Source organism: Mesitornis unicolor, unplaced genomic scaffold, assembly GCF_000695765.1.
Source record: "Mesitornis unicolor isolate BGI_N332 unplaced genomic scaffold, ASM69576v1 scaffold19493, whole genome shotgun sequence".
Classification (NCBI taxonomy): domain Eukaryota; kingdom Metazoa; phylum Chordata; class Aves; order Mesitornithiformes; family Mesitornithidae; genus Mesitornis; species Mesitornis unicolor.
The window spans coordinates 1-24736 of NW_010176916.1; the positions used below are offsets into that span (position 1 = coordinate 1).

General features: G+C 36.1%; 1 protein-coding gene across 1 annotated transcript in view; it reads left to right on the forward strand.

Annotated features, from left to right (window-relative positions):
- The first annotated feature begins 10 nt into the window (after nucleotides 1–10).
- The window catches only part of SLK (STE20-like kinase), a 45210-nt gene continuing 20484 nt past the window's right edge, over nucleotides 11–24736 (forward strand). Inside the window, exons 1-4 of the mRNA XM_010181886.1 lie at nucleotides 11–160; nucleotides 20654–20818; nucleotides 23187–23235; nucleotides 23986–24135. Coding sequence (XP_010180188.1) covers nucleotides 11–160; nucleotides 20654–20818; nucleotides 23187–23235; nucleotides 23986–24135 — 514 coding nt within the window. The remainder of the gene's footprint in view (nucleotides 161–20653; nucleotides 20819–23186; nucleotides 23236–23985; nucleotides 24136–24736) is intronic.

Sequence of the window (24736 nt, forward strand, 5' to 3'; positions counted from 1 at the left end):
AGGAGGAAAAATGTCCTTCTTCAACTTTCGTAAGATCTTCAAGCTGGGCGGTGAGAAGAAGAAGAAACAATACGAGCACGTCAAGAGGGATCTGAACCCTGAGGAGTTTTGGGAGATTATAGGAGAGCTGGGAGATGGTGCTTTCGGAAAAGTGTTCAAGGTAAGGGCGAACGGGCGACTCAAATCGCATGTACTATTGCTCGTCGCTAGAAATGACCCGCAGGATGCTGCCTAAACCTGTGGGCTCCTTTACCGTGGGGTACCCGTGGGGAGTTTCCCGAGGACTTGGCCGGGCAGGTGAGCGCTGCGCCCACCTGCCCGCCGTGCCAGGGGGACGTGTCCCCAGTGCCCGTGGTGCAGGAGAGTGGATCGTGTGATCCGGGCGCCTCTCGTCCACGGAACCTCATGAAACTAAAGATAGAAAGGACCTATTAGGTCATTGTCCCGCCCTATGCTCCACCCTGGTCTTTGCTGAATCGCTGGCTTCTCTTGTATTTTGGGGGCTTTATTGGACTCGTGTAGGCTACGGCTTCTGACCTTACAAAGACTATTTCCTAGGTGTGAAGTTCATACTTCGTTTTTTTAGAGCTTCTGAACGGAAGGAAGCCCATGAACAGTAAAATTGTCTTGTGTGCCTCGTGCATAGGGCCAAGCTCATGTTGCTTTTATTGGGCTTCCTCCTTTCCCCTTCTGCTTGGAGTTGAATGAAATAATTTTGTTCTAATAAATTTCTTAACGTGGCAGAAATCCTGTGTTGGATATCCCAACTTCTCTCGGTTGTTTGAGCTTAGAATCTTTAAGTATACTGGTAAAAATAGTGTTTTTTCAGGATGCTTATCTAGAATTTATCAAGCAGAGTAGAGTACAATGACATCGATGTGCTGGTGTTTGACAAGACTGTAGCTTTCAGGCGAATCTTCAGCTACTGTTCTTTCTAAAAGGGCGTTAGTGCTCCACGTTGGAGTTAGGAGTGTGGAAAAAACATCATGGAGGATAAGCATGAGAGAATTGGGGAACTGACATGAATTGAGACTCTAGCCTCTAGCAGGTTGTTGAGACTAAAAAATATGGTATGAGAATGAAGAGTATTTTCAGTGTTTCTGAGAGCTAATTGTGTCAAGAAACATTTCTGTTTAGAGTACTGCATTTGAGAGTTTATGAAATCCGGGTACTCATGAAACCTGTGCCATTTTTGGTAGAAATAATTTTGGATTTTGCTCTGCTGTGGTGTTACCTGTTTGTAAATGTGAGTGGAAGTGCCACAGTTAGTTCAGAATGGTAGGTGGGGATTTTTTCCCCGTAGGAATTTGTGTCAGTGTTCTATTTTAAGAGCATCTAGTTTATTTTGATGTTGGTGTAATACGTAGTCTAGGCGGTGGTGCTCTTGTCAGTGTGGAAGATAAGAAGGTTCTTTTTTACTAAAATGACTAGAAAATATGTCTGAAGTTGCTATATCACAAAGCTTGCTGACTCTTAAGAACATAATGTTGTCTCTGACAACGTTTGCAGAGTATTAGAAGTTTTTCTTTAAACTTTATAGTGGAGTTCTGATTCTCTTTTTGTGAATATAGTGCTCTGTCCTATAGAGGTGACTGGGGAGGCCTCAAAGATACAATACTAAATGTGTTCTCCTCCTTCACATGCATTTCCCCTCCCATCCTCAAACCTCTTCTCACTTCATGTTCATATCTGTAGGCATGCCTGCATTAGCAGTAGTCTGTAGAGGAAGGTGTCTGAGCAACATAACTGGTGAATTTTGCATTTCCGTGTGCTTTGTCTACTTTTTCTGGTTGGATGTGATTTTTTACTTTGAGATGTATTTCTGAATGTGAAATGACTGTTAACGGTTGAAATTGACATTTTCAAAGTTAAATTGTATTTTAAGAATTGTAATCCCAATCGAAAAAAAAAAGTCTCTTACTGCATGTATTAAGCAGCACTCATTTTGTTTCCATCTAGTTTGAGGAGGAGGATTACACACAGATACTAACTGTACTTGTGCTCCTGCATCTGAGCGTGCTTGGCAAGAAAGTGTTTCGAAAGCAGGGGTGTGTTAGGTTGTTCTTTCTTGGATATACACCTCAGATGGGAAACTGCAAGAATAACCATTCAATACCTTCTCAATTATGGGAATCAAAACTATAAGGTAGAACAGAACTGTCAGCTTTTGAAGACTTTGTCCTTAAGTAATGTGAGGGAGGGAATTTTTTGTGGTAGGTTTTTTGTTTTATTTTTTACAAAAACCTTGATACCGCAGTGTCAGTTACATTTGCCTTTGTTTAAGATCCTAGGAGTCAGTGTGTCACAGGGTTTTGGCAGATATATAATTAAATGGAATTGCTAGATAAATGAGGCTTTTGTATACTTTGGACTTTTAATAAAACCGAGGTTAGATGGGTTACATGCTATGGTTTACCATAGAGAAGTATTTGGTTTAGTTGTGTGATTCCTCTTCTAAATATCAAATATTTAAATAAAAACTCAAAAGCAGCTCCTAAATTATTCTGACACTATTATGAAGCCTATCTGTTTAAATTATTTACCTAAAAATACTATGTCTAGTGATAACTAGTTTTGTATGCAAAGTTTTAAGGATATTGAAAACTTGTGATTCATTTCCCTTCTCCTCAATCAAGTACAAGTGTCTTGCTTATTTTTTTATAACTTAGCCAAATTACTAGAAGAGCTTATTTCCTTTGAAGTTGTTTGTTCTAGTTTTCTGAAGCTTTCTTAGCTCTGACAATTCATACATTTGTATTCACTGACTTCTAGGCAATGTTTGGAAATACTCTGTTCCTAAGTGAAGACTGCTGTTGCAGGTCTTTCTTGTGATCAGAGGAGCTGTGTAACTGCAGACTACTGATGGCCGCGGTTTATGGTTGCATGGGACTATTCGTTCTGCCCTTTTTCAGCCTCTTCAAAGAGGCCGCTCTTAGGCTGTTTTCTTTTGCTTTTGGGTAATGAATAATGGTGTCATTTTCCATCCTTTTTCAGTTTAGAGACCTTTGCAGTACTTCAGTATCAGGTGATGGCCCTTGTGAAGAGAATTTTGTGGTTGCTGATTATAGACTTTTCCCCAGTCTTTTTAAATTGCCTTTCATGGATTATTTAGAATTACTGAATGGACTGGCAGGGTTCTGACAGCCACTGAAGCAGCATAATATTAGCATTGCAGGGTGACTTCAACTTAGAGTTTGAAACTGCTTTTGATTTGACCAGGTTACGTCCCCTAAAAATCTTTGGCTCTTAGTGTCAAAGTTAATTGTAATCAGTTTGCTTCAGATATCATGTTACTGTACTGTTTGTTACATTGTCCTATTGTATCAAATACCAGCTCAGTGCACATAATAAATGCTGTTTTGAGCATAAATCAGTATAAGTGTTAAATTGTAATCATTTTAAGTAATCATGTGAATACTTTCATCAGCTTTAAGCTGTTTTCTAAATTCCCAGAAGTTAATGTTCAGATGGTGTGAAAACAGACTTTTAAAATGCTTAATGCGTTCTGTCACTTTTTCTTGCTAAAGTTCCCGATTGAGAATCTTCATCATACAAATGCACGTAACTAATTAAAATGCAGATATCTAAGTTAACCTTTTGAATGAAATGAAGTGCTTTATTTCAGTAAAATTTGCCAGACTCTCTTGGTAGTAAGAACACTGTACACTAATATAAGAACACTTATATTGTGGAAAGGCATTTTCCTAGTCTTTAATTGGTGTCATCTCTGAGCCCTGCTCTAGAGGATACTTCTCTGAGAAATTCATGGACTTTTGGCCATCATCATGATAATTATGTGTACCATCTGTACAAATATACTAATTTTAAATCTTTTGCAGGAACAGATTCTATAGTGTAGAATATGTGGTAGTATACTATATAAAGTATCTATATATGGTATGTGTATAGAAAGAGAATATATAGTATATGTATATTTTAATAGAAATTGCCAAATTATTATTAAAGAATCCTCTACTTGTCTGGTTTTGAATTGCATTCATGCTTTTTAGTTTGAATTGGAATATTCTGCCCATTTATAGTATCCCATTTATTACCCTGAATCTATCGTGTTGGATGCACTGTGTATACAAGGTTCTAATAGGAATTTGGAAAATCAAATATTTGTATTTAATCTAAAGTTACTGAAACAAGTTTTCCCACGCTTGGCAGTTAGCTTGTGCTTTGTTGAAAAGCCTGTTCTGCTTTCTCCTTAGGTTTGGAGAAGAAAGGTTGTGGATGCTGATAGCCATAATCATGGTGAACAACATTACCGAAATGCATTATGTTCTGCAAATTACAGCTACATTAAGTATTCTTATGTATTTGCAGTTGTGGCCAATACAAACTCATCTCTGGCTAATGATAGTGGACTTCTGATAATAGTGTTTCTTCAAGTCCAATAAACTAATGTTGCTTCATTTAAGTTAAGCTTTTGTTTCTGTTTTTAAAACAATCTGTCTTGTATTGTGACTAGGTGACTTACAGGAGATCTTGTTTTTTGCCTTAATGTCTTCTACAACAGGCAGAAACAAATACATTTTTAAAATAGCAATTGAATGTGACTGGACCGGTTATGTCATCTAATGATAGTGCGGCATTAACTCTTTTTCATGCTATAAAATGAACTGACAACTGGTGGCTGCTTAGAAGTACTTTTTGCATACCACTAATATAATAATTTATTTTCTAATCCTAGAAAATACTTTAATTAGTCTGACCTGAAAAAAAAAATAAGGGCAGAGCAAGGAGAATTTATATTTTCTACTTTCTGTGTCCTTACAGCACATGATCTGGATAATTCCTACAGTTGAATATTGCAACTTGACATGATCTTACTGATAAATCATGCAGCTTGCTAGGATGGATATCTTTTACATTTGTAAATTAACACTCCTGGGAACAGATTTTGACCCCTTAATATCTAAGCTGAAGCACAGAGAGGCTGTTTTTTGTCGGCTCTTTATCTTTTTAATTTTCCTAATGTCATTAGCTTCACTAATTCTTTAGAAGAATTTGTTAAAGCTGTTGAAACTCGCAAACAGTCCTATATAAAAGTTACAGTTCTCTGTGGAAGGTTATTGCTTGAGTTCTTCTGAAATCCTGTATGTTTGGTACTACAAATTCACATTTGAAAATTTCCAGTCAAATATTGTGTTTCATGAACCTGAAGTTTCATGTGTAACTTTGCCATAAGCCTAGACCTGGAAAGAAAAAGGAGGTGAAAATGTCTTAAATTGAATTTGAATACCTAAGAATGAATCACTGCAGAACTTTTGGCAATTTTGATTAAAATTGTTTGCTATACTTAATATATTTCGTTCTAATCTATTTTCATTCATAATGGACTATGAAAATTGACCTCTGATTAAACTGGAGCAGTAAAATAGTACAGTTGTCCTCAGGAGATCTGAATTAATAATATTCATTTAAATGCCACGTTGCGTTGTTTAGCCATAGAGGCATTAGTGGATAGAGGAGAGAGGAGATTTACACTGAAGAGACTAATGTATAAGATGGCAATGTTGAATTTTAAATATTTAGCCTAAGTAAAATAGAACAAAAACTTTACTTAAAGCTTGCTAAGAGCAGTCAGTTCTGTAAGAGTAGACTGAGTACGTTAGGGCTGTGGTGCACGGTCTTGATGAAAATGGGTGTGTGACCTTTCATAGAAGACAAACAATTTTAGTCTTGCAGATCGGCTTGGTGAGTTGCTCTATAATGTTATCTTTATTTTCACACTCCTGCAGTTTTACCGTGTTGAAGATAGCGGATAAGGAAAAGGCAGTTATCACTGTTTCAAACCCTGGGAAATGTGTAAAGGGGAAAGCTTTACAGAGCTCTTTACACCTATTGTCACTCTCTCTAAGTTTTGGATAGTGCAAGAAAAGAATCTATAGATTGTAAACTGAGATAATTTTCTTGTTTTAAATGGCTATTTGCAGAAGGTAATATCTCCTTCCCATATTTTCTGTAGCAAGGAAATACTCTAAAGAAGTAAGAAGTATAGCACGTGTTTCATGTCTCAGTTTTTGGACATCTTGAAATCACTTGGCTTAAGATCAGCATCATAATACTTAACTCATGAGTAATGTATTGTCTGTCTGTTGCATTCAGAATTAAAACTGCACACAAGTTTGTGGAGGATAAATATGTTCATGATCAATCCTTGGAAAAGCAGTCATCTTTTCCAAGGTGTGAGCACAGTAACATAAACTGTTTAAAACTCTTGAGTAAATAGGAAATCATTATTTGATTTTATTTATCTGTGTTTATGAAAGTTTCTGCTTTTTTCTTGTCATCTGATATTTCACATTTCTTAGCTAACTATTTGTGTAAGTGCCTGTACTGTTGGTTTCTTGTCTGCGGAGTAAAACTTTGGATTTCAGGCATAAGCTGAATGTGACTAATGTCTAATGGACTGCAGAATGAAGCTTCTTTAAGCTGTTCTAACTTGGTGAAATAATTCTTCATATCTAAGGCAGATGCAGTCTATTAAAATAATTCGGATATAGGAGCTAAAAAATGTTGTGGTACTGTTTCATTTTTTAAACAGGTTTTGTAGACAAATTGATTAAACCTTTTGAGCTTAATCATTGACAGGGAAATAGTCCTCCGGTAATGCAGTCCTCCATGCAGTAATACATGCTTTTGTTGCAGAGCAGCAGTTCACAAGTTTCTTTTGCTGGTTACCCAAATTCTAGTTCTGTCCATCCCATAACCATTACTGAAGAAATAATTTGTTGGGTTTGTATTTGCAAATGTCACGATTTCCAGTTTGGGATTTTTTAAACAAATTGTTCTTAAGGACCACTCACAACTGCACTCAATTATGTGTTTCATGGGCCATGACCCACGTTTTGAGAATCTTCTAAGATTATAAACGTGATTCTCCTTCAATGACAGTTGTGTCTGTGAAAGAGGCAGCATGTAATTAAACTTTCTGCTTTGAGATCTTAAATGGATTCCTTGGGACCCTGGTGCCTGGAGTGTCATCCATGAATACTTTTTTGGTCTTTGTTTCTTTGTGCTTCCCTCAATAACCCTTAATTATATTCAGATTATACGCAGAATTGGCAAATACATATTGTCTCACCTCTTTTGCCTATTGTCTTACTTTACAGTAGCTGCCAAATTACTCAAATACAGTGCTTGTGCTATCTTTTCATTCAATACTGTTTGAGTTGTTCAAGATTTCAATATATAGTGATGGAAAGGCCATGAAATTTGCAGTTAGAAAACAAAGCAGACAAAATTAGTAGCACAGAGTGGGAGGAAAAAAAAGATGGTTTTTTTGTTTTTGTTTTTGTTTTTTTTTGCAAAACTGTGTAAAATACATATTGTAACTCCCCCTAATTAATCTTTAATGGTTTTATAACATGATTACAGTATGGAATGCTTGAAAAAAGTTTCAGCTGTCAAATATGTCTCAAATATGTCACGTGGAAACATTTTCTTTCACTCAGAAATCAGAAAGAATATTTTAGAGAGAAAGAAGACCTAGTACTTGCAAGTTGTTTGAAAGATGTTAGGCAATAAAAATTGGCTAATATTCAATAAAAGCTAGTAGGCTACCTCAAGCCACTCTGTAATGTTATTCATACTTCAACAAAAAATAAAGGCGCTGCTGTAAATGTTAATTTTCCATTAGCATTTCTTATTTTCCTTTTAATATGCTCTACAGTCATGATTCAAACCAACTAAAGTACATCCAGCAGATTTACCTACAGCAAAAAATTTACAGTGGAAATGGTAATGGAAGATTCTTGATATATTTAATGCACTTAAATGATAATATTTGGTTTTAGGAGGACATATTGTTTCTTAAATCAGTTCTAAATGTATGTAAAAGCAAGTTACAGTATTAAAATTATAGATCTTTCTTGCTTTTACTTTTCTGGATTAAGACTGATTTGCAGTATTCTGTGGGCTTGCATGTGTTTCTATAGAGAGGTTCATGTAAAACAGCTAAGCATGAATGGTAATTTGGAAGCTAAAAGAAAGACACAAACTTTTTTCCTCTTATGTAGCCATGTTTATATTTTTGAGCCACTTTCCATTTAGTTAATTACTTATTAGCTAGAGCAAGGAATTGCTCAAGTATAAATTCATGCTTGAATCAAGTTCTACCCAAAATCTGGCTTTAAGAAGGTTCTGATTATCTGAAGTGTGCTAGTCTGTGATACGACTTTTAGTTTTGACTGTTTTATCTAAGGAGAATAATATGAAGAAGTGAAAAAGTAGGATCATACTGCGGTAGCCAAATCAATTTATTGATTAGCATTTAAAATTTGCTAAATCTCTCCTTACTACAGAGGGCTAACGGACCATTGCCTTAAAGTATCAGTCTTAATGTGTTTGTTTCAGAAAATACTAGTGTGTGAAACCGAAGGAGACCATGACAAATAAAGGGACTGTATTATTTTCAGAAAGGATATTCCTGAAGTTGCATTAATGCAGTGATTCAAAATGACTGGGTGAGCAGAAAGTGGAAGAGCAACTGTACGGTCTGCTGAAGTTTTGGGGGAGCCATTACCCTAGAACTGCAGTTGTGCCTACATCAAAATTGTTTTGTTTAATATGAAAGAAATGGTGAATCCCCATACTAAGGCAGAATAATTTTTGAATCACAGAATATTATAAGTTGGAAGGAACCTCCAAAGATCATCCAGTCCAACCCCCCTCCCAGAGCAGGATCACCCAGACCAGGTCACACAGGAACACGTCCAGACGGGTTTTGAATGTCTCCAGAGAAGGAGACTCCACAACCTCTCTGGGCAGCCTGGTCCAGTGCTCTGTAACCCTTACAGTAAAAAAAATTTTCCTCATATTCAGACTGAACCTCCTATGCTCCAGCTTGCTCCCATTGCCTCTTGTCCTGTCATTGGGCATCAGAGAGAAGAGCCTGGCTCCTTCCTCCTGACACTCGCCCTTTACAAATTTATAAACATTAATGAGGTCACCCCTCAGTCTCCTCTTCTCCAAGCTAAAGAGACCCAGCTCCCTCAGCAGAATCCATGTAGCTTGATAATGAATTGTGGAAGACTGTCTCTTTACTTTCTTCATATGTAATTGAAGAGCATTTTAGATCTGTCTGAGACTTTCTTGTTTAAGGAGGACTTGAAGGAACTGGGTTTTGACTCTAGAAATGTTTAGTCATAACCATGATTCAGACAACAGTGTTCTGAGGGAAGTTACTGTAACTTTGTTAATGGTACAGTAATAACTTGGCAAGACTTTTTTTCACTGGAATTTATTTTTTATCTTTTAGATAATGGTTCTCTGGACGCAAATATATGCTATAAAACCAAAGCTTTTCTCTAGCACATGTTTAGATTTCATGTTATAGAAGATGACTTTTCACTTGTATTTCTAATCAGTACTTTACCAGGAAAAGAATTAACACTTTGTAATGAGAAGGTGGTAAAACATTAATGGAGAAATGTCAATCAAGTGCTTCAGGAAGAATTAGCGTGTTGCGGTAAATCCTCATCTCCTTCACAGCCTTTGTCTCAATCAGGCTTTATTCAATTCATATGCTGCCTTTTTTATTTTGTAAAGTCCAGTCATGTTCCTGCCCCACCTTCAGCCTTTCCTGTTTGAATTGAAGAGGCCCATCCTTTTTAGTCTGTTTTTTTTATAAGACAGCTGCTTGACCCTTTAATGATTTAACTTGTCCTCCTCTCATTCTCTTACTTGCTCCGCTTCTGCAGATGCCACAGATCTTTCATTTCACCGTTCACCCAAAGTCTTCTGTTTTTCAGTGCTGAAGAGTCATTGGTCAGAACCACAGGTCTGTGAAACAGCATTGCACTGGGAAATATGGTCAGAAGGGTTTGAACAGGAATTACTCTCAAAACAAACTCAAATCACTCTACTAATGTGGAGAAATTGGTATGCTTAGAACTAAGCCAAGCTTATTTGTACTTTTTCACCCTTTCCAACTAGTTTTTACTATCAGTGAAGATGCATTAACTGAGTTTGTAAGTAACCTGAAAGAAGGAAGCACTCTCTGCTGTTTTTCATCTCTCTGGAGTGGGAAGTCTGAAAGATTAAGGATCACTACATAAACAAGGATACTGTCATGTGTTTTGTATTGAATGGCAGGGCCAGCTGGGGTACCTGAAAACAGCATCCTTTGCTTTTGACTGTAGCCAGAACTTTAAGCTGTCTTAGAAGTTGACCCTAAAAGTTGTTTGTTAATGTAGCATGTTACACTTAGATAAAAACAAACAAAAACCCACACAGCTCCCCTAGCATTTAAAAGTGAAGTATAAAAATGAGTTGGGTACAGACTTGTTAACTCTCCTATTTGTGATGTCCATTTCAATGTTTATTGGTGCTGTTTTAACTTTGAGCCAGGGCAATGTGAAGATTCTTTTGTATCTCTGAAAAGCACTAAAACAGCATGGAACTGTGATACTAAATGAAATAGTTGATAATGCATCTTCTTAAAGTGGTGCATTTGAGTAGCTTTACTAAGTGCAGAAGCGACTTTTGAACAATGTGTGGCTGGGTCTTTACCAGGACTGTTTTCCACAGCAGTTCCCAATGATGCAAGTCAATGCAGCCAGAGCTCTGGCAGTGGACTCCCATTTCCTCCTCCTTCCTTGTGACAGCTCTGGTGCTTGCCAGCCCCATGATGGTCTGGTTCAAGGAACTAAACCACTCAAAAGCTGATTGTGCGTGTAATCTTGGCTCACGGGAGGGCCAGACAAGTGGCAGTGCTGATGTAAGGGAAAAATGACAGGACAGTATCAGCATTGGCTTAAACGGCTATCAAAGGGAAGCATCAAGGTGGCATATCAATATTCTGAAGTTGTTAAGGTGTGACAGATGAATGCTTTTTGTCAGGACAAAAGGAAAATTAGATCTTCTTGTGTTGTATAAATCATCTGCTGTTAGCAACAGTACTGATAAAAAGGCAGTTTTGTTAAATGATGCTATTGGTATTGTTATCAGCCAGTAGTTCTGTCCCTTTGCATCACTAAAAGATTTTTGTTACGTAGACATATCTTCAGTTGGAAATTTACTAAAAGCCTATGTTCCTAGTTTTGTTTCACGTGATGATTTCTTTTGCTACTTTTGGGTATGCTGCACAGCTACTAGAAAATAATGAAAATGCTGTAAGACTTCTATTTGGCACTAAATTTACCTATATGAGCGAAGTACAGAAACTGAATTGACTTTCAGAGTGAGCTGGATGTTTTGAAGCAAGAAGTGGCTTAGGTAATTTTCCAAAACAAATGGAATTGTGCATTCCCTATCACTTTACAAATACACAAGAACCATAGCCCTCTGCTTCAAGAACCTTCAGCCTAATAAAAGAATAAAAAAATAAATTATAGAAAAGAAGGAGTAGGAGAAAGGGGAAGTCTCGTCAAAGAAAAAACTTTGTTCATCAAGCTCTACAAAGAGAGTTGAAGTATTTTATCTTGATTTGTTTATCAGGATTTGGTTTTATTCATTTTATCAAATAATGCAATTATTCCTATGGCCATTTGTATTTATCACTAGCATATTAGGTAATTCTGAATGAATTACACTAATCAGTCAAATGGCAAACAGCAAGTGCAACACGCCACAATTCTAAAAAGATTACCATCAGCATGCATCTAAATTAAAATTTATTTGAAATCAGCTGATAATAGGTTTGGCATTCATAGTTTCTCAGTGTAGTCGATTTCCTTAATTGTTTAAATTCACCAATTTTAAAAACTCAACAAACCAAACAGTTAATCTGAAAAGCAACATCAAAAGCAACATGTTCCACTACTTGTGCTCAGTATGATTGAAGTTTACTTGCAGAATCCAAGATGCTATATTTGTGGCTCTTGAATAGCTGATTTTCCAGGACTACCAAATGTTTTTTCAGATGGCTCTTTCTCATCTCTTGAGAAGTCATACTTGCAGCACAAAGATAGCTGGGTCAGTATAAACTGTGTGTGGAGCAGCCTTTCTAACTTGCATGTCAGAAGATTTCACTTTGTTTTCATGAGCTGGTATGTAGCTTTAGGGTCATTACTTAAGACTCACAAGAAAACTATTGAGAGTCAGAGACTGTATAAGCATTAAATAGCATACATCATCAAAGTGAATTTTGTAATTAAAGTTTGTTGTAGAACTGACTTGAAAATAACTTTTTTACATTAAAGAGAGGTGAAAGTCACTGCCTTAACTATACAGATTTTTCGTTTTGCTGTCTTTGCAGTTGGTTTCTGTTAAATTGCTTTAAAGATACATATATAAGAAAACAATCACTTCCCTCTAGAATTCTGAATTACATATTTTTTTAAAAATACACTAATACCATTAAGAGAATATGAATTAGTTTCTGTAACAACTTTGTTTAAAAACCAGGGATGATATTGTACGTCTTTCATATGAAAACTGTTAAAAGCTATTCTACCTTTTTTGCTTCTTCAGAAATAGGGGAAGTTTCATCTCAACAGACAAGAGCATACATGGAGCAACAGAATATATGCTGTGATAGTTTTGCAAGAGCTGTTGCCAGTTTTAGTGTGGTATTGATGTAGTCACACTTCATTTCACACTGTTGCAACTGTGTCTTTTTGTAAAATACTGAATCTCAAACTGCCTGTATAGTTCATATTTTCTCCTTAAAGTATATGAAGTATAGTTTATTTATTGTTCATTTTAGCAAGACAAAGAATGAATTGGGGTGATAATGCTTCATCTTCTTTCATTTAATCTTTCCTCTCTGGCTATTTAGCTGTGCTCATTGCAAGTCTTGGATATGGTTCACATTGCAGTATCAAATTATACAGAACCTTTTCCCAAACTGCCCATATTTTTGAGCTAGTAAGATGTATACACTTTAAATGACAGTTAAGTTACATCTGTTATATCCTATCAGCTTCTACAATAAATACATAAAATAAATGACCTTAGTACAGGTCCCCCTGCTGTATGAAATGTAGAGCTTTTAATAATATTCTTTTTTGACAGCAAGTTTTTTTTAACTTAATGACTATGCCACATTTCATTTCTATGACTATGTAGTTTCCCTAGTAACATGTCAGAAAGCCTTTGTTGAAGGGTTCTTAAAGTCCAAAGAAATTGTAATTTTTCTTTATTATTCTGTTGACTTGTTCTTTTCCACTTCAGAAAGGCAGAATTTTTTATGCTCAAGTCACATGAGCTTGTTTTGTTTTGTTTCGTTATACATGAAGAGCTGCGCTGGGTTAGAAACAGCTGTAGCCATCTTGCATCTGATCTGGCCAAAGGCTCTGGGCAGAGGAGATCCCAATTTTGTTTTGTAACTTAACTTCAAGGAACAGGGTAAGGAGGAACTGTGGGTTGGACTAGTCACTTTATTAAAAAAAAACCCACCAAACTATTCTAGGTTAATACATGTACATCTGTGAATGTACACTACGTAGCCTGAAAAGTGCTAGTAAACAAAATGACTTGGTGCTACTTGAAGCCAAAGTGCTCTGTGGTCTGTCTGTAGAAAGCTTTTACAACTCCAAATGTCTCCCTGGGAAAAGATGTTAACAGTAGTAACACTGGCTCTGAGCTCAACTGAACTAAAGCGCTCTTACAGATGTTAAATGGCTAGAAGCAGGATTATAATATAGAACCCTCCCAGATAAAGGAATCAAAGGTTTCTTAAGTCATGCGTTCAAACAAATAAAAAATATCAAGAGCCAGATAGTCAGATTCTCAGCTGTCAACATACGGAGCATGATACCTTTCTGAAGAACTAGAGTCTGGAGACAGCTTCAACTCCGAGTTTGTTGGTTGTCTTAAAAATGTATGCAGTGAACAGCTAGAATTGTTTGATTAAAAATTATTTCTTGATATTATTTCTTGGAAGCATTATTAATTTCTGTAATCTGGGATAAGGGTGTGTCTATTGCTGGGATGAAGACTTTATTTTAAGCTGCAGTGACTAAAATAACTGTGTAAATTAATTAAGCAGTAAGCATTATGCTGTTTGTTTGTTTGTTTTGTTTTTCGTTGTTTTTTTTTCCCCTAATGACAGAAGACTGAATAAATAACTGTAGGGTATCTGTAATCTGAGATACACTGGGCTCTCCTTCCTGGGAAGCTGTAAGTCAGTTTGGGGCTGATATTGTCTGGAGCTGGATGAAATGGAGAAAACCTCTGCTGGCAACGTTGGTATCCTCTGCAGATGAAAGATACTGGCAAAGCTGCTTAGTGCTGCAGGGATAAATCTTAATTTGTCACACCTCCCCCTTCTCAAGTATAGGAGTTGATTGTAATGCAGAATCATGTCTTTTAATTCTGCCTTTGCAAGTACAAGCTGAATTTAGGAAAAAAAAACCCAGTCCTTTGCGCTTACACCTCTGGCACCACTTAATGCTTTAGCTACAAATGTTTTCTCAGTATTCTCAGTTGTTTTTCCCTGTTGTGTTTATGTGAGTTATCATGCAACAAGAGAAGGGGATGCTGCTGTTATAAGACAGCATAGCATATTTTGGAGATTTTCTTGCCAAAGTTTAGCAATTTTTTTTCTGTTCCTTTGTTGGTTTTTGTTTGCTGTTTTGGTTTTTTTTAAACAGATTTGTTTAAATAAAAAGTATGATGCTAAAATCTCATAGAATCTCCTTTGTTTTGTTTTCTCTAAAGGACTGTTACATTTTATTTTTTTTGCACATACTTGCCAGTTCAGCACTGGTACTTTTCAGATATGCATATAAAGATTCCTTCTGATTTCAGTGACACAGTGCATGAATCAGAATGAGTTAGTGAATCAGTTAGTATGCAGAATACCACAAAATTAATGAAAATACATAAAGGGAATCATGAGGTTAAACATGAAAATTATATTCTTTACCACTCCCCAAAATAACTTGTGGAGTCCTCAGAACCCATCTATGGAATAAGCAGAAGAGCCACAATAAGTATGAAGTATGAGGATGGTGTTAAAAGAGTGAAGTTGTCATGGAAACCACTCCAAAACTGGTATAGCCACAGAGGCAGCACCAGAGCACAGCATCATAAAGATGTGCTTCAGCAGTCTGGGTTGAACCCTGCGCTCCACTTTTTAGTAATACTGTTTGCTTGTATGAAATTTTATCTGCAACTGTTTCCATGTTTTTTCCCTGGCATTAAACATTTCTTAAACATAAACATTAAAGATTAAATATACAGAAGAAACTGTAGAGCAGGTAGTCATGGTACATTGTACAGGCAAGGAAAAATTCTGGCTGGTCAGCTGCAGTTTAAGGATGTATCATTGTCCTGGGTAGATACTGTCCTTTCATTATCTTTTGAATATTTGTTTTGTAACAGTCACTTCAACAAGTTTTAGCAGATACAGCTGAAGTTAGTTTTTAATTCCTTGGACCAACCCTATGTATTATTAAGCAAAAAAAATTAAATAATCTATAGGGTTTTTTATAATTACTCTTCTACATTTTCAAACTTTGTGCAGTGAAGACTGGTGCAAAATTATGTAGCTTCTTTGAAATGACAGGCATCTCTTAATTTCCAGCAGTCTCTGGAGGTTGCCATCTCCTTCATTGGGCCTAACTTGTGATTTATTGTGAAAACTGTGGCTCAATATTGCAGAGGTAGCTATTTGCTCTTGAATTCAAACTGGTACTTTTAATTAAATTTCTCAGTGTTCAGTGTTAGAATTAATGTTTCCTTTTATCTGATTAAAGTAGGGTTTTTTTCCTAAGATTCACTAATGAACACTTTTCCATATTTTGTAAAGAAGTTTGAACACTTGATGCTGGTCAATCTTGCAAGGTTTTTAAGTTTCAAAATGTGCAGGACAATGATAAATACAGTAAATTTCTACAAGACAAAGTCTAGTATAGAGTTTTTCCAGTAGGCCGCAGTACTTCTTACAGATGTATATGATCAGGTTCTTAAAATCTGAAATTATAGCTTTTTTTTTTTCCTTAGTTCATGTGTTTAAGAAAGCCTGAGATCCACAGCTTTCTGATAGCTCTGAGACACAGCTCTTGGCTCTGCATTGCACAGGGACAGTTTTTCAGTACTGATTACTCAGACATCATCAGAGCACATCTATGGAGCTGGAGCTGACAATCCCAGGCTTACACAAAAATGTAGCTTTTTTACATGCAGAACAATCTTTTGCTGAATGGGGATGTGCGTATTTTTCACTGCTGGGCAGCCTTGGTGATCTGTGATTACGACTACGGTTTTGTTGGGAAGACTGAGTCGGGAAGGAAAACCTCCGTAACTGATTTGTTTTGCTGCCTGCAAGACGTGGTTATGTAACATCTCGAGAGATCAGGCACCAGGAGGAGAGGTGATGAGCAGTTTTCTGTCTCTGTTTCCGGTTGGCGGAACAACAGATGAAGGACGTGCTTCACTGTTTTCAGTTGTACATAGTGCTAAGTTTTTAATTGCCTACGTGCTACAATGCAGAAGAGGAGATGCGCTGTTGGGAAGGGATTGTGCTGGTGATGGGAAACTGAAACAGCTCCTCACAACCAAGGCTGAAACTTCATATTGGTCATCTAAAGATGAAAGAGTCAGAGTGATCTGTGAGCTGTAATCCTATTACTGTGGAGCGGTGGCTCTGCTCTCCTTGCTGTCCATGGCTGGGAATATGCAATGCCTTGGCTGAGTGCCCAGACGGTAAACCTGCCTTTTAATATTCTGTTATCAGCCTCTTCACAAAGCTGCTGGCCCTGGAACCTTTATTTGGATATATGATACTGTATAGAAGTCCAGGGTTGACAGGGCTCACTAATTTCACATGCTCACAGATCGCAGTTTTGTGTGGAATGATCGATCTTCTTTCTTGTACTGATACATTTTCAAATGTTTATAACATTTTTGTGCAGTACATGTCATTGCCATTTTAGTCTGAGGGTTTAGGTCCCAGAGAGGAAGTAATTTGCAAGTTCTAATTTACAAGATCGTATGTATTCTGTGCTAACCTGGAATCCATCTTTCTAAAAGTACTTTGTCTTAGACTTAGGTGAATAGGAGTATTTTTCTGTGTTTTTTCTGCTAATGAAACTGTGCCACCCATTGCAGGAACCATGCTGTAACACAGTTTGCTATTATTGCCTTGTGCATACTATCTCTCTGTAAGTTAATGTGTGCTGCAGTAACCTTAAATATATAATCCAAATAGATGTTTTGGTGAAAGGATTGAAATATTTATGTATCGTATAATAATGTGTATTGCATCAGTCAGATCTTGGAGGAATGAGTTACTCCAGTTTTCAACCATTGTGTATGAATCTTTTGAAAAGATCAAATTTTGCTAATACAAAGAAAGAAAATCTTTTTCTGCCTTTCTTCCTTGTCTCCACATAAGGCAGGATTCAACCATGACCACTGCAGATGCCAGTTTGGATTTCTTAGCATAGGCTGAAGGTTAAATCACCTGTCATGGAAACAGAATCAAATGTATTTAAGCAGAGCATTTGGAGTAACGTGAATTAATAGCTGAGAGCTAAAATACAGGATGAAACTGCTGGGCTACTGACAGAGGACATATTTTGAAAGGGTAGAACCTCTAAATAACATGAATGGTTGACTCTGAATGTTCATGTGCCCGTATGCAAAATGAGTATATGCAAATCAAGGTGGCACCTACACAAACATTTTTGTTCCTGCTTTGACCTTTGGAGAATGTTATGTGGCAGAAGAAAGGCTGCAGCCCAAGTCCAGAAAAAACAGACATGCCCACACAAAGAAGTAAATGTTTGGTTTTTTATTTTCCTCTTAAACAGAGGGTTTGTTTTCCCATACAATACAGTGCTACATAATCGTATGTATGAACAGTAAAATCCTTTCCTACACAGTTCAAAAGAGCATATTTCTTATGTGCTTCTTATGGCAAGTTGCGTAGATGGATATTTACTATGGAATGCTCCGTCGGGTGGAGATGAATAATGCAAAAAGGACTTTTAAAATCACATTTAAAATATATAAAGATTTTTTAAAATTATTATTTTCAGGTGTAAATTGGGGTATACTTTAAATGCATACTTTATCAGTCCTTAGAAACAGCCAGTGGAAATATGCTAGTTCTAAAGCTTTTTCCTTGTGAGAACTGGAAAGAAAGTCTGGATCTAGAGCTACAAAATTTTACTGTCTGAAGTCAGAACAAAGGCAAACATTTGTTTTATTCAGAATTGTGAAGATGCTCATAAAGATAATCATACCGTCGCTGTAATCACTTCTGGTTTTTAACGAGGCATGTTAATAGAGCTACCATGAGGAAATGAAAGAAATTTATTCAAAGCAGATTTCTAGTTATTTCAAGCAAAAGGGTTAGGGGAAAATCAAAATACAAAGTACTCTGTCAACAGAATAAAAGCAACGTATGCTATAAATGCAGCAAACTCCCTAGCATGTGATCACGCATGCTAATTTACCAGTACTGCTGCCTCATGAAACTGAATCTGAAACCAGTAACATCTTAGTGTTACCTGATGTAGAAGTTTAGAATAGTTTTGTTTAAACAAAATATTATTACCATTATATAGTTCACATGTAAGTTTGTGTAAAAATGAATTTGATTTTTTTCTCTTTTTTTTGAAGTGTCTTTTTTGTAAGGTGCAGTGGACAGTGTATGTTTCCAAAAAGTAAATTTGCAGTTAATACAGTTAATGTATTCTTTAGAAAGGTGCTTTTACAGCCATTTTTCCGCACGTGTAAAGCTGCCAAGTCTAGTTCTGTTGAGGAGTCAGACATCTGTTTCACCTTTCATGTTTAATTTACAGCACATCTCTAGAATGTGAAGGCTGCTCTTTCATTCTTCCTATAAAACAGGAAACCGAAACAAGTGATGTTTGCATTATTAAGCAGAACTTTTTATTATTAGATCATGTGTTGGAAAACTCAGTAGTTTGTTTTCAAATAATGTCACACAGGTCCCTTATCTTTGTTGTTAAAAATGAGAGGGCAAATATTGAGGTTGGGAAGATTGGTTGGTTTTTGTTTTGGAAAGAATATTGAGATAAAAAGAAATGTTACATGTGTATCACAAAACGTTTACCCTCAACATAAGTGTAGTCCTAGCTGATTAATCTTACAAATGTGTGCTGCTGTTACTGCTGTTTTACTGAATGTTATCATAAACTTTTATCTTAAATAATTTATTCTCTTTTGCCACATTGAGAGATTTCTTTATGGCTGTGAAAATAATAATCTTTAGGCCTTGGAAGTAATTCTTAAGAAGAACTACTTGCTGTTTTTACAGCTTTTGTTTGATGTTACTATAATGAAATTAGGTGACAAAGTCACACTTGCTGTGTCCTGTCCCAGGTTCATCTCAATGAGGTTTGGGGCCAAGATGTCCCAAGCAGCAGAGAGGCAGGACAAGCCACCTTGGGGTGCTTCACACCGCAGCCAGAATTGCCCCTGCAGCTCCTTGTCTTTTGCTGCTTGGAAAGAGCCTATGTCCCCACTTCTAATTTAATTTCATTTCAATGTCTAGAGCTAGGTGGAGCAAATCTAGGCCTTTTCTTTGTGGTCTTTACCTATAATTGTTGAAGAAGACTTAGTCCTACAACTTCATTTATTCAAAGGCAAAAGGCAACCACTGGAAATGCCTTGACAAACTAGTGTGTTTATGATGGCTTGAGAAGATACATCTTCTTGCTTAAAGTTTACTAAATTCCAAGTCACAGTATTCCTTCAAACATAACTTGCAAGAGAATTATTAGAAAGTATGCATAAGTCTGTGTGTGTGTGTGTGTCTGTGTACACACACATATCTAGGCGATGTGTTTGTTTGGGTTTTTTTAATATGTGGGGGATAAAGAAAATATTAATCTCACCTGGATTAGTTTCTCAGCAGTATTCTATGAGTAAGTACTTACAGCAACTGGTTTTTGAAATTTTTTGCTATTGAAATAAGTCACCCTAATTGCATGTAATTTCTTATGCCTAAAAAAGCCAAAGCTTATTAAATGCATAGCAGAAATGCCTTCCTTGAGTATCCAAGGTCTTGTTTTCCATTTGCTTTGCAAGTCAGACTCCTTGTTCTCCAGCTGACCTTACCACTCCAGCAGTTCTAGCTCCCTACCCTGAAGATGTGGAGCAATAAAGTCGGGGCTGGCAGCATCTTCAGTGTGGCCAGCTTCAATGAGCAGCAATCTGTGGAAAGGCTCCTGGACTTCAGCAGCAAACGGAGTAAAATGCCCAGACAAATAAAGATGGCTTGGCAGCTTTGTAACGTGGGAACTTGAATACCAGCCTCTGGCTGAAGAAGAGCAAAACCTACTGATTACTGGTGGAGGATCTGGTTTTCTATGTGGCTTTGCGAACATCTGTGCTGCCCCGATGTGGGGAGTGTCAGAAGGGCAAGGATGTGAGAAGGTGGAGGCTACTTCATGCTCCTTGCCAAGTGTTAATAGATAGGTTTTTGAGGAACAACACAACTTCATCTGCATGAGGGTTTAAAGAATGTGACGAATTAAGTATTTTTATATTCCTGTCTTATGTTGTTTCTTGACCTTGAGAAAAGTTATGCAACTCCTGCTAGAATTTATCTAGTCTTTAGTATGCAGGTATTCTTATTTGTAGAGAAGCAAACTAAAGGCAGGAAAATGGTACAGAAGTGTCAAGAGAGGTGGTTTTGGTTTTGGTTTGGTTTTTTTTTTGCTGACGCCAGTTGTCTGCTGAAATTCACACATACATGCTTGCTGTGACTTTTCTTTTATAGGCTCAGAATAAAGAAACTAAAGTACTGGCCGCTGCAAAGGTGATTGATACTAAATCAGAAGAAGAACTTGAAGATTACATGGTTGAGATTGATATTTTAGCATCCTGTGATCATCCTAATATTGTTAAGCTCCTGGATGCTTTCTACTATGAAAACAATCTGTGGGTACGTATTTTTTCTTCTCTAAATGCTTACTCATTTCAAAAGGTTATTGAAATTACTTGTTTTTTCCTTGGCTTTATTAAAAGATCGTTTGTCAACCACATTTCTTCTGGGTTGTCACTAGTGGGATAACTATTTAGTTTCATAATTAATTTGTAAATTGTGAATATGAACTTTAGGAAATTGTCGCTGTAATCTTGAGCTACACTGAGTCATTTGGTCAGGAGTTTGAATCTAAAGTTTGGAAATCAGACGTTCCTTTTGGTGCATGGAGAGAGTTCTTAGCGCTTATTTGTAACAGCAGGACTCAGACTTTAATTGCATTACCACAATTTAGAGTGCGGTTCAGATTCTGCAGCTGAAAAAATAAATAATTTGCTGAAAAGGTCTGCCTGTGAAGGGTGTATTTTAGGTATGAATGAGTTCATTGGTGCTTCCACAAAGGACAGTACCAGGATTTGAACCATAATTGATTTACTTAAAATCTAGATATTTGTACGTGGAAGTATAGTGGGCATACATATGTCTGTACTTCACTCTTCTGCTATATCCTGTGCACTGAATAGGTTTAGCTGTGAAAATAAAATGTTATTTTAGCTGATACAATGATAAGTGCTTTTGGAATTATATGAGGAATTCAAGGTTTTTTTTAAGAGTTTATAACTTAAAATATACCTAAAACAAGTAAAAGAAAATTTTCTTAGGGTCCTACTTTATCCTTTAAAAATTAAAACAATGGGAGTGTAATACCATATTTCCTGATGTGAATTTAGTTTGGAAAGCTTTGTGAAAACTTTGATTTGAATGCAGAATAAAACGATGTTGTATAAAACAGTGGAATACTGGAAAAATTTCCCTGCGCGAAGGTCAGCACGAGAGCAAGTGTGCATAATGGCAGAATACCAAGCTGAGTGGATAGGCTTCACTGGCAGAATAAAGATAGAAGAGGAGTAAATAGCTTGAAAATAAAATTGTAGCTATATAGTTACAGTGAAATGCAGAGGCACGAAAGAGGCAAAGGGAAGGCTATAATGATGTGGTAAGTAAACAGAATTTAGTGGGAGGGAAAAAAAAAAAGAGAAGAATAGTAGTTGGACATAAAATATGGTTTTGTTTTCCAATTTTAGAAACATTTTCTCTACCAAAGAGACCCTTGTCAGACTGTTCCATCAAACAGCAAATTTTAGAGAAAGAAATTCTTTATATACAGTTTCTCATACTTAACTTACTTGGCAGCAAGTATGCAGAAGCATGTAAATAGAATAATAGTTTAAAGGATTTACAAAGAGTTGCATGATATAATACATTTGTTGTACCATTGTTGTGAGGACTAATTATAATAGTAACTTGGAGTAATATGTAGTATAAGTGGTGTATGTGTAAGTGTAATGATTCAAGGTATAATTTGAGGTTTCCTCTTCTGTGGGCAATTATATTCTAATTTTAAAAGTATTCTAAAGAAAAAGTTAGGATATTATTTCCCAGAATATTGACTGTTAGAATTCTGACAAAGAAATACTCATTAGCTGCCAGACTGAAAATGATAATTTAATATATGAAGTTCAAATTAAAGAAGAAAAAGAAAAGGAAGAATGAGGTGTTGGTCTTGGATGATCTTTCCTCTTTCTTGCTCTCCTCATTCCCTTTGTCTGCCCTCTTTCTCCTTTGTGTATATTCTTTCTGTCCTACATGTCAGCATAGTTTGTGCCCCAGAATAGTTGCAGTTTATTTTTGTTTCAGATGGAAACTGAGAACTGAAGGTGGAGTTCTAGTATTATTAGATTCTGGGATAAAAGTCTTGATGTATTGTAAGGCATCAATGAAGATAGAGGAAAATTCATGTAAACATCTGAATTTACTGATTTCCTGTAACTTTTAAGGAAAGTTAAGTTACTTCCTTTAACTTCTTTCCCATATTTTCATCTCATCTGAAACAATAGAGGAGATAATGTCTGCTACTGGAAAATCATGTGGCTCTTATACTTGGACTTTTCCATCAGAGAGATTATAGTATAGAAGTACAGTTTAATAACTGAGAAATTAGTTTGGAGGGATTATGTAAATCACATTACAATGACTCAGATTCAAGCTGACTGTTTTATTATGTTTTATAAGTTTTATTATGCAACTTTATCTTTGGATTAAAACTTTTGTCTGAGGATTTCCAAGCGTTTTTCAAATAGTTTTCTTGAGCAGCACAACTCTACTTTTAAGAGGTAACGGTGCCAATATTTTGCAGAGGTTAGTGAAATAATTTGTCAAGGCCAAACTGTCTGAAGCTCAGGTCTCCCAGTAACACTTCCTTCATCAACAGTTCAGTTCAGTGGAACTATTTAATTTGTAATTTGTGTATTCTTTTGTTTATACACAGATCCTGATCGAATTCTGTGCAGGTGGAGCAGTAGATGCAGTAATGTTGGGTAAATAAGTTGTTTCAAATAATAAATTTAATAACATCTTAAAATTATAATACATATTTTAGACTTGTTTCACATATGTATTGTTTTAAAATGCAAATATTTATGTAATTGGTGTGCTATATGTGTTGAATGTTAGGATCTTTAAATTACACCTGTATCTATGAACATTACTTCTTTAGTTAGATCAATTTTCTCTCATTTTAAAAGTGTTTATTTATTTTTCAAAACAGTTTTGTCTTGATCTTTTAAGTGTGATGGGTTTTCTCATATGCTTATGGAGCTCTCTGTTACAATCTACATGAGCCCCTTTTGGGATCTCATTCTTCCCCTTCCCCTGCCATCTTCCAAATTATGTTGTGATAACTTTTTTATATTGCATCAATGTTAAAGTTAGGTTTTTCTGTGCTCATTCCACTTATTATTTGTATGCTAATACCAGTAAGCAAAGGATCTAGTCTTTAACATCTCAGTGTACCATACAAAAGAACCAATCTCTAAACTGTGTAGCTTTTTCACAGGTCATAGGTAGGTATACATACTACATAATGAGGAGTATTTTGGGTACAAGGGATGAAAATTTTACTGAAAGAAACAAATATTTTAATATAAAAGTTTTTCTGACATAAGGTTCAGAATCTGTCAGATTAATTAATTTTCATATATACCTCTATACTGATTGCTGTGAACATATACCAGTATAAAATGAAAAAGTGTTGTGTTCATTCCAGTTTCTTTCTCTTTCTCTTGTAGAGCTTGAAAGGCCGTTAACAGAGCCACAGATCAAAGTGGTGTGCAGGCAGACACTGGAAGCATTGAACTACTTGCATGAAAATAGGATCATCCACAGAGATCTGAAAGCTGGCAATATTCTTTTCACATTAGATGGAGACATTAAGCTAGGTAAGCATGTTGCATATAAAAAACTTTCCCAAAACTCTGTGTGGTCTTACAATTGTATTTTCCTTGGGCTGTAGTTTGGCAGAGTTCAGTATTTATCTATTTAAATATCAGTGTAATAATGAGAGTTTTTTTCAGATGGAAAGAGGTAAAAAAAACCGAAAACAGTAAATGTCCAAACTGTACGTGGCACATCTTTCAGACTTCAAAATCAGCAGGGGTAGGAGTCAAATCAATATCTGTACCAAGTTGCCTAAAGTTAGACACAGGTCCTACTTATTCTTAGCATAATGTTCTTAATTATACTTATCTTTCCTGTGGTAACAACAGAACTTCCCTTTGAAGCTGTTAGTTTAGAAAATGAACATCCTTTGCTACCACCAAAACCCAGTAATTAATAGTGTTGACTCTTTCATTACTGAGAGAGAAAGAAGTAATAATATTAATTACCCAGCTTAGGTTTTCCATGCCTTTTTGAATTCTTTGTTGCACTGAGATTAAGGTAGAACAGTCTGGAAGAAAATTAATATAAGCTTTCTATTGTTGATTCCTGTTATTTTGTCTGAATTTAAGCGGTCATCCATGTTTTCCCTCTGATGTGTAG